The sequence below is a fragment of the Anas acuta genome, chromosome 1 (genome assembly GCF_963932015.1).
Source record: "Anas acuta chromosome 1, bAnaAcu1.1, whole genome shotgun sequence".
Lineage (NCBI taxonomy): Eukaryota > Metazoa > Chordata > Aves > Anseriformes > Anatidae > Anas > Anas acuta.
Genome location: NC_088979.1, coordinates 190,880,718 through 190,890,841, shown reverse-complemented (window position 1 = coordinate 190,890,841; position 10,124 = coordinate 190,880,718). Strand labels below are relative to the sequence as shown.

The 10,124-nt window shown below is 39.1% G+C and overlaps 1 protein-coding gene across 1 annotated transcript; it reads left to right on the top strand.

Annotated features, from left to right (window-relative positions):
- Nucleotides 1-275: 275 nt before the first annotated feature.
- On the top strand, nucleotides 276-9,788 carry RINT1 (RAD50 interactor 1). Its single transcript, XM_068669793.1, has 14 exons — nucleotides 276-666; nucleotides 1,063-1,258; nucleotides 1,421-1,662; nucleotides 1,879-2,052; nucleotides 2,130-2,279; nucleotides 3,435-3,591; nucleotides 4,111-4,221; nucleotides 4,403-4,628; nucleotides 5,303-5,440; nucleotides 6,161-6,360; nucleotides 7,169-7,383; nucleotides 8,041-8,221; nucleotides 8,307-8,425; nucleotides 9,550-9,788. Exons 1-14 carry the CDS (start codon nucleotides 647-649, stop codon nucleotides 9,764-9,766), a joined length of 2,346 nt encoding a protein of 781 aa, XP_068525894.1. The 5' UTR covers nucleotides 276-646; the 3' UTR covers nucleotides 9,767-9,788.
- The last annotated feature ends 336 nt before the right edge of the window (nucleotides 9,789-10,124 follow it).

Below are 10,124 nucleotides of genomic sequence, written 5' to 3'. Positions count from 1 at the left end.
AGAAGCTTGTGCTGCTGCGGTCGAGGATTCCGTCAGCAAGGCTGTAATGGGGTAGAGCTGCCTTAACCTCCTTGAGAAAAAATTTGTGCCTATTTTCCTGCTTTCCCATAACTGCACCGAGAACAGGTAGTGGGAATAAAAGTGGGAATAAACGCACTGAAGAACCTCGCTGCGTACCATGACAGGGCTCACAGGGGCGGCCCCTTCCCCTTCCCGCCCCTTCCCTCAGGCGGCGGCGGGGCGGGAGCGGCCGCGCGTGCGCAGTGCGCCCTGGAGCTGCGCAGCGAGGCGCTGACGCGGCAGGGGCGGGGCGGGGCGCGCGGCCGCGGCTCCCTCACAGGGGCTGAGGGGGACGGGGGACGCTGAGGGCCCCGGGACCGGCGGCGGGGACCCGGTGGTGGCGGTCACCCGGTGCCCGCACCCCGGCTGTGGGGCCGGCGCGGGGCTCCCCGGCTGTGGGGCTGCGCTGTGGGGTCGCCCAGGGCCTTGTGGAGCTCCTCGAGGCGATGCCGTGCTCCTCTGTTGGGCTCTGCCGGGGCTTCCTCACGGGTGTCCCCCCAACCCCGTCGCTCTGGCAGAAGAAGCGATGATTGGTAACGTCAGACCAGAGTGGAGCCTTGGCCAGTTATAAATCTCTCAGCACTTGATGCTTCTGTGTGTGAACAGGTAAAGAGGGGGATTGTGGCTTCTCTTTCTACTTCACAAAATTATTATTTATTTATTTATTGGTATGTTTCCATGTTTTCTAACTTGCCTAAGTATAAACTACCTACATGCCGAACTATTTACAATGATTATTAAGTCATGCTTTTGGGACTTTTTTTCAGTCGCACTCATGTCCCACTTCATTAGTTAATATATAACAAACCACCAGAGGAACACATGTAAGCAAGATTTCTCAGCTAAGACTTAAGCTAACATCTCGTTTCACGTAATGCAGGATCATTATTAAATGTCTTATTTGAGTTGAACTGCCCTGCTCTTCGTTGAGTTTTGTATCCTCGGGAGGTTTCTAGCTGGTAGTGCTGTCATAGCGGTGAGTAACTGAAGTTATATGATTAGTATTGCAGATAAAGAAGACATGGCAACTGTAAACGTTACAAAGAAAGAAGTCACGAGAGATCTAGACCATTGCGATATCCCATACTATGTTTCTGAATTTGTGGAAAGAGAAGTTGGAAACGACTATGATTCTCTGAGGAAGCTGGGCAGCCTTATCGATAAACTGTCTGAAAATAAAAAGCAGTTAGAAGAACAGGTAAGCACCTTCCCTTTTATTAATATACTGAATGTGCCTTATGACTGATTAAGTAGTAAAATAAGATTTAACTAAATTGAAGTAAAGTATTGAAATTTCAAGATACCACTCTATATAACACAATATTTTTATGTGAGTTTCAATACTTCTCTGTAACTGTAGGTACTTACAGTTTCATCTGAAGTCCCTAAAAGAATTCAGAAGGCGTTGAAGAATGCAGAAGATTCTAAAAAATCCCTGAATCGGCTTCTAGAGGAAGAAGCTCTTCTATCTGATGCAATTGATAGCCACTTACTGAAAGCTGAGCCATGGATGGAGGAGCTTGGTGTGCTGATTAGTCAAGTAGAGGAGATCGAACGGCACCTGTCCTATCTTAAGTGGATTTCACGAATAGAAGAGTTAAGGTAAAGTTGGTATACTTTAAAATCTTATATACTTTAAGAATATTCTCACTAATGTTATCACACAGCCTTTTCAGGGCTTAGCACTGCATATACATGATGAGAGTGGTAACCACGTTTGTCTCATTAAAATATTTTAGATTAAGTTTTACCTCAATTTTTTGATGCACAAATGATTCTTAGTGAATGTCTGACCTCAACTTTTCTTGAATTTTATAGTGATAACATTCAGCAGTATCTGATGACCAACAATGTTCCAGAGGCAGCCAGTACTCTAGCTTTTATGGCAGAACTGGATATTAAACTTCAGGAGTCATCTTGTTCTCATCTTCTTGCTTTTGTGAGATCCACTGTTAAATTCTGGCATAAAATTCTTAAGGACAAGTTGTCAAGGTAAGGGATGCACTGTCACTGCCTCGCCTTTGTGTTGTACTGTAGGTTTGTGCTAAAGTACATATTTTATGTTGCAGTGACTTTGAAGAGGTGCTGACCCAGCTTCGCTGGCCATTTGTGGGGCCACCACAGTCTCAGGCATTTGGCCTTGCTGCTCCAGCCAATGCTCCTGACATATACAACAATTTGGAGACGTTGTTCTGTCAGCTTCTGAAATTGCAAACCTCGTATCCTTTTAAATAGTTGTGGTGTGTTTTCGTAAGGATAATAGATTTCAGAGCTCTCGAAAGTCAAAAATGAAATCGAATTTATGTTACTTTGTATTAACATTATAAGGTACTTTACATATAGATAATGCTAGGTGGCCAGAGCAAGAATTTAAAACTCGTTTTCAATTAAAATTCAAGTTCCTCTTTTTAGCAGTAGCAGGATCATAACTCCAAGTCATCAGATTCAGTGATTTCATGGTAACTTGCAGTTCAGGCTTCATGATGTGCGCACCTTACGTTCTATACTTTCAGCAAGATTACCTATATTAATACAAATGATGATGCTTTTTTTTTTTTTTAATTAGACGTAGTTAATGCTTTTACTTTCCTAGCGTTACTTGAAATCTGTGTTAATCACTTTAATATATGCAGTCCCAGAAAGAAGAGAGAGAAAACTCAAGATGTTTGTCTCGGAAGGGAATTTTAAAAAATGGAACAATTTTCACTGAGCAGAAATAGTAACTTGCCTCTGAGGTAAGTCAGAAGGCACTGCTGCTCATCCTGTTCCTTTTGTTTGTGGGTGAAATCAAGCACAGCTGAAGTTCAAACAAGCATTTTTACTCATTTTTTTTCCTGGAGTGGTTGTAGCTTTTTTGTTGATGTTTAAATCAGCAGGACTGGACCGGGAAGAAACAAGGTCATTCAGGGCAACCTGGAGCCAGTAACAATTTTATCAGAGACTGGGCCACTTAAATCAGTTGCTTCAAAGTGGAAAATCATGAATAGCATTTATTAATCTTGTGAGTCTGATACTTCTTTAGGAAACGTGAATATGCACGTCTCTTGGATAGCCCTTGGGTTTGGTGTTGATGATGGTGTTTTTCCTTCCCTTTTTCTTTTTTTTAAATGATTCCGGTTTCCTAAATCAAACTGACTTCAGTGACTTGTAGTGTCACTGAATAAATTATCCTTAGCAGCCAGAGTTATTTAACATAACTTATAAAACGGAAGCATTTTGAGTGTTGTTTGTATTTGAGGACTTGTATGCCTTGTGTAATACTGCCTTTAGCCAACAAGGTAGAGCTAAAGTGTTCACTCCTGTAAAGCCACTTGATTGAAATTTTACCATTGGAGGAATCAACACTTAAATTTGTCCTTGACTGTCAAACTTAGCGATGAACTGTTAACCAAACCTAAACAGCTTCCAGAAAAGTATTCCTTACCCCCATCACCATCCATTATCCTTCCAATCCAGATCATGCTGAATCCTCTGCAGAAAAGATTCAAATATCATTTCACTGGAAATAAACCAACCAATGTCTTAAACAAGGTATGGGAGAAAGCAGTGTGATTTATTTATTTATTTTTCTAATCAACAGATACATTACTGTATTTAAATTGTGTCGCTTGGACACTTTCTTCTCTGAAATTAGGATTCTTAAATTGTGCAGTACTTGTGTGTCCCTTAGTGGGGACAGATGCCAAGGTAACACGTGGAGATCTTCCAGAGGCATAAACATTTTCTCTGGGCCAGAGAGATGTCCACCTCGCCAGTTGGAAACTGACCTGCTTTTGTAATGAGTTATCTTCAAAGACTTGAGTATTTTATCTGAGAATTGTCACTGAAGCAGGTTTCCTACAGGTAAATGTTAATGTTGCTGTAATGCATCTACAGCAGACTTGGAGAGCTGTTTTCTAATATTGTAGTTGCACAAGTCTCTGTTTGTGTTGACAGTCTTGAGTAAATGTAAATACATTCACACTCTTACAGTTGCTAATACAATGCATTTTTAATAGTATTACGTATGTTAGGGGATTCATTCTTTTTTTTTTTTTTTTTTTAAATAAGCCTGAATGGTATTTAACACAAGTGCTTATGTGGATTGGAAATCACTCCAAGTTCCTTGATGACAAAATCCAGCCGATATTGGACAAGGCAGGATCTTCAGTGAATGCTGGGGTAAGCACTTTGTGTGTTTTATATGCAAGCATTTATACAGTCAATTTGTACAAGCATTCTTCTGCTGGTTTCACTAAACTTGTGGTGAGACTTAACTCAGCCTAGTAACAGTTTTAAGATCATACACATTTGCCCATATTTGTACACGTCTGATATTTTACTCACTATTTTCTTTTAAAAGCTTGAATTCTCTCGTGCTCTGGTAATGCTGATTTTGGAGAAGCTGGCTGCTGATATTCCATTCCTGTTATACGATGATGCCCTCTTTTGTCACCTTGTGGATGAGGTACTTCAGTTTGAGAGAGAGCTCTACAGTGTTCATGGCTACCTCAGCACCCTTCCCAGTTGCATGCATATTCTCTCAGAAGAGTCCTGCTTCCAGAGGTGGCTAACAGTGGAAAAAAAATGTAAGACTTGTGATGGATTTTGTTGGCCTTGACACGTTTTCTTTCTGATTGTGCAGAATACAAATAGTCTTCTCAAACAGGATAAGTCACTTGGACTGGGCTACGCTAAAAGATCTATTTCTGAGGTCAGTAATGAAAGGAGTTCCCCAGGGGTTAATGCTGCGTCCAGCCCTGTTTTTTAAGCTGGTCTGTGATTCTGTGATATTTTTATACTCTGCACTTATTTTGACTAAAAAATGGTTTGGCTCTAATAGTGCTTCTGAAGTTTATAGGACTGTTGTCCCTGAGCTGTATGGGATCCAGCCTGCTTATTTTTAGACAGAGGTGTATTTAAGTGTGCAGACAAGGATAGACTTTAAATTGAAATGGAGAGAGGGTGTTAATTTTTGAAAACCAGAAGAAATACATTGGAACGGAACAAGCCAACTATTAAAAAAAAAAAAAAAGCCTCGACAGAATTCTTATACCTGCCTTTGTGATGCTGTTACTGGAATTGGTTCTGCATGAAGCCAGTCATCAATATTTTTTTATGATCTGAAAACGTAAATTTTAACTCACTAGGGATAAAGATTTAATTTTTATATATTGTTTGTTTTTAGGGTTGTTTTTTTTGTTGTTGTTAGAAATTTTTTTCATTATTAAATACTAAAATAATTTACAATTTCTGTGCTCAGTTGCTCTTCAGAAAATGGACTCCATGCTTTCATCTGAGGCTGCGTGGATATCGCAATACAAAGATATCACCGACGTAGATGAAATGAAAGTCCCAGACTGCGCTGAAACTTTTATGACTCTGTTGTTAGTTATAACAGGTAACTGCCAATCTGTGGACATTGCTCTTGTTCATAATGACTAGTAGAAAAACTGCAGATATTATTTATTAAATATCTATTGTGTCAAAAATACTCAGCAAATAACTTTGTAAAGTTGTGATACTCACAATTTAATTCAAGTTGTCCAAAATACAAGATGAGCAGGAAATTATCTAGCACAAATAATCTTGAGCTAGTAGTGACGTACTTTCAAATGCATTTTTTTAAATTTGATAATTTGCAACTTACCACATTCAAACCCATTAATTATGGAGAGAATATGATTTGTTACAATTCAACAAGAAAAATATCGTACCGTTCCTCTTCAATCTGCAGGATGTACCTTTTCAGGAGGTGCTTATTTGTATATTGAAGGGCTTTATCCTACACTGTGACTGGCTATAGGGGCCATGTGATATTGCTAGTTGGTGTGGTATGATAACGTATTTCCTAAAGTATTAGGATGCAATATGCTAGTGGAATCGTGAGGGGGAGGGGAATCTCAGATATGTTGTTTCTTCACATATTTCTTCACATATTAGCTTTTGCATTGAGTAGTTTCTTGAGGTTGCTAAAAATAAGTCAGCTTTTTAAAAATTAAATGCTGTATGACGTCTTTGTAGGAGTAACATCATGTAAAAAGATGACCACAATGCTTCGTATTCAAAACCTTTTCTTCAGTGCTGGGAAACATTAAATATTTTGATAATGTCTTTCTAGACAGGTATAAGAACCTTCCAACAGCTTCCAGAAAACTGCAGTTCCTGGGGCTACAGAAGGAGCTAGTTGATGATTTCAGGATACGATTAACTCAAGTAATGAAGGAAGAGAGCAGAGCTTCTTTAGGCTTCCGATACTGTGCGATCCTTAACGCCGTTAACTATATCGCAACAGTGCTGGCAGACTGGGCTGACAATGTAGTAAGTAAATTTTTTTTAAATAAATTAGTTCTGTTTGTTTCATAATCAAATATTACATTTTCAGCACTATTTATGTAAATGTATTCAGTAGAATTAATTATGGAAAAATTAAAACTAATAGTACTAATAGTATTGCTGCTGAAGTGCATGTGTTGTGGTAGAATGTGCACGCTTCTTGAATTATCCCTATGCTGAGCTAGTTTAAATGGATTTGGCGTGGGTGCCTGCATTACAGCTTGGTTCAGGTGGTGTCTGGAAAAGTCACTCTTTGATAACAGGGTGTTGGGTACAGTTATTTTCTGTAGTAGCCCAGTGGCATCATAGCTATGCTGTAGTATGTCAACTTTTTCTGTGGTTATTGCAGAAATAAGCATTTTGTGGGAGATGGGCAGCTTCCAAATTGTTTTTGTCTTGACAGGAAACTGTCTGTAGCAGAGGATAATCTTGACTTGATAGGAGAGCAGCTTTTGTGTTGTACAGCTGCATCTACAAAAGTGTCTTGACGTGCTTAAAAGCAAAACCAACTTCATTACCGCTGTGTCACATTCAACTCAGTCCACTTCTTGCTATTGTCAGACCAGCAAACATGCCATTGCCTATCTGCTGTTGTGTTTGGGACCCACATCAGCTGCATTACTAGGATTAAAACAGTTTTAATTGAATCAGGACAATGTTTTAAGTTTCAAGACTTTGTTTATAAACATGTCAGGAGCATGTTTTGTAGAACCCTGTCTGTTAAAGTACAAACGCGGAGTTCAAATCATAAGATGATTTTTGCTAGTACTTATGTCTTCTTCTGTTCCCCTAGTTCTTCCTGCAGCTACAGCAGGCTGAACTGGAGGTTTGTGCAGAAAGTAGCACTGTCAGCCAGCTACAGCTGGGGCAGCTGGCTTCAATGGAGAGCTCTGTCTTTGATGAGATGATTAACCTCCTGGAGCGCCTGAAACAAGATATGTTGAGTCGTCAAGTACATCATGTCTTCAAAGAGGTCACAGATGCTGCAAAGCTGTACAAAAAAGAGAGGTGATTCTGTTTGCTCTCTTCTCATATTCCAATATTATTTTCTGTTTAAAACATTGAGGTAAATAAAGGCAAGAATAGCTAATAAGAGAAATCGGTTTCCTGGATAGGAAAGGCACGGAGTAGTAAGTATTGGAAAATTTTCTTTATCCTTACGTCAAGCCTGTTTTGATGTTACGCTTTCTAAAGTAGTTCTGCAGTGAGCGGGCATGTTGTCTTGAAAACCCTAGGAAGAATGCTGGGTCACTCTAGTTCAGATGAGAGTTACTTTCTTCCAAGTAGTATTAAAAATGGCCTGTAACTACTGCTTCTATCCTCACAGAATCACAGGGTTTCTTGAATTTTTGTGGTTGAGTTTCTGAAGCACTTCAAAATTAACACAACAGCTTGATGATTTTATAGATTAGCTTTTTTTTTTTTTTTTTTTTTTTTTTTTAAGGAAAAAAACATGTTCAGATTTATAACTAAAGCATCAGCTTAACATTAAAGGACATTTAAATAAAGCATTAGACTATGATTACCTTTAGGTTTGAAATGGGAGAGGAGGCAACTCTGAACCATTGTAACTGGCTAAGATTTTCTTACAGGATAATTTCAATTTCAGTTATTGTAATATGAATAATTGTCACATCGAAGTCATAACAGTGAAATTTCTTTCAGGTGGCTATCTTTACCGTCTCAAGCAGAGCAAGCAGTAATGTCTCTGTCGAGCACAGCTTGCCCGATGTTGTTGACCCTAAGAGACCGCCTGCTCCAACTGGAACAGCAGCTCTGTCACTCACTATTCAAAATATTCTGGCAAATGCTCGCAGAGAAAGTGGATACATTCATCTATCAGGAGGTAGGTATCTATGAAGTGTATGCAGTACTGTGCAGGTGTTGATGACTGGCCTAAACAGAAGATCCCCCCCCCTCTGTGTTTGCAGATAATCATGGCGAATCACTTCAATGAAGGAGGAGCAGCACAACTTCAGTTTGACATGAGTAGAAATCTCTTCCCTTTATTTTCACACTACTGTAAGAGGCCAGAAAACTACTTCAAGCAGTAAGTAGGCAAACTTCTGATCCATTAGTGTTTCAGAACAGAACATCCAGATGAATGTTTTGTGCATCACCAACATTTTTTCACAGTTTTGAGTGAGTAAGAAATACTTGAACTATGTGGATCATCTTTCCGTGTTTACAACAGGGCAAGTTTTGATTCTGCAGCACGTTTTCAGATAGCAACTGTGATGTATGTTCTGGAGTGTTTAGCACAGCGAGGATGTCTGCTGCGCGCAGATAGATGAACTTAGGGAATGTAAGCAGAATTCAAAAAGTGGGGCAAAAGAAACTACTCAAAGATTAGGCTACTTTAAACTATGTTCCTGCTTAGAATTGCCCTGCGTAGCAGTCCAGTTGCTTTCGCTGGTGAGAAGCAACCTTGTTTTTGGTTAGTCTTTTTAAATAGCTGACAGTCTTATACAGAGTCCAATGCTAAACTCCTGTGCTAATTGGGACAGAAATCTTACTACACGTCTAAAGATCGATACAGAACGTGGCATGAAGCCTTGAACACTTGAAGATGAAGGTTATATATTGGCATTTTTAATTGGAATGTTCTTGTAGCAGCATCTTACTTTTTTTGAGCACATCACCTTTACAAAGGTAATCGATACCTATGTAGTATTCATAGCTTAAAAAAAGATGCGGAAAGGAACAGTAAAAAGTAATGTGTAGTGGGTACGTGGCTATTGTACTAGAAACAATGTGGCAGGGTATCTGTTTGCTCTCTAATGAGATTAATAAGAGAAAATGTTCAAACTCTAGCAGCTTTCTGTAAAGGTGTGTTTTTAAAATATACCAAATAATGTTTTCTGTTGATAATTAGAAACCTAGCTTGGGAAGGCTAGACAGGTAATTATATGGTAACTTCTCTTCTGTATTGTTTAAACTAGTGGAAAACTTAAGAAGTAAAAGTCAAGCCAAGCATGGCAAATATTGGTGCTTGTAACACAAAGTGCTAAGAGAGCAAGACCAAGTATGCTAGGCAGCACTTTTCAGTTCAGTACTTAGATCCTTTTCAGAAATCCTTGGAAGCCTTCTACTTAGTCACTGTGCATACAAAGTTAAGTGCATCTTATGGGTGAGTCTTTTACTAATTCATACAACTTTTTTTCCCTCCCATAGCATAAAAGAAGCCTGCATTATCCTGAACCTGAATGTTGGCTCTGCCTTGCTGCTGAAGGATGTACTACAGTCAGCCTCAGAAAATGAAGCATCACTGAAGCCAAACCAGCCATCAGCAACAGCAGCATTAAATGAACTTGGCGTTTACAAATTAGCTCAACGGGATGTTGAGATTCTTCTCAATTTGAGAGCTATTTGGCCAAATACAGGAAAATAAAGACTTCAAAATTGGTTAATAATTTGATCTAGATTACTTACTTCAAACAAAAGCAAAGCGATTAAGTTACAACATAGTTGTGTTATTTTTTTTCAAAACTGTATGCTATATAATTGGTTTGGTCTAATCTTTACCATTTATTGTATATACTCTAAAATTATTTGAAAATGTTACTGACTTGGCTTCTAACTGCACAGGTCTTACTTCAACGTAACCACTTGGTCATTACATTTAAAAGCTAACAGTCTTCATTACTAATGACTATGACACTCTCACTTAAACACGTTTTTACATCTCTAAATCCCAGGTAATGGGTGTTCTGTATCTAAAATATGCCTATGCAGGACCTGGGATGGAA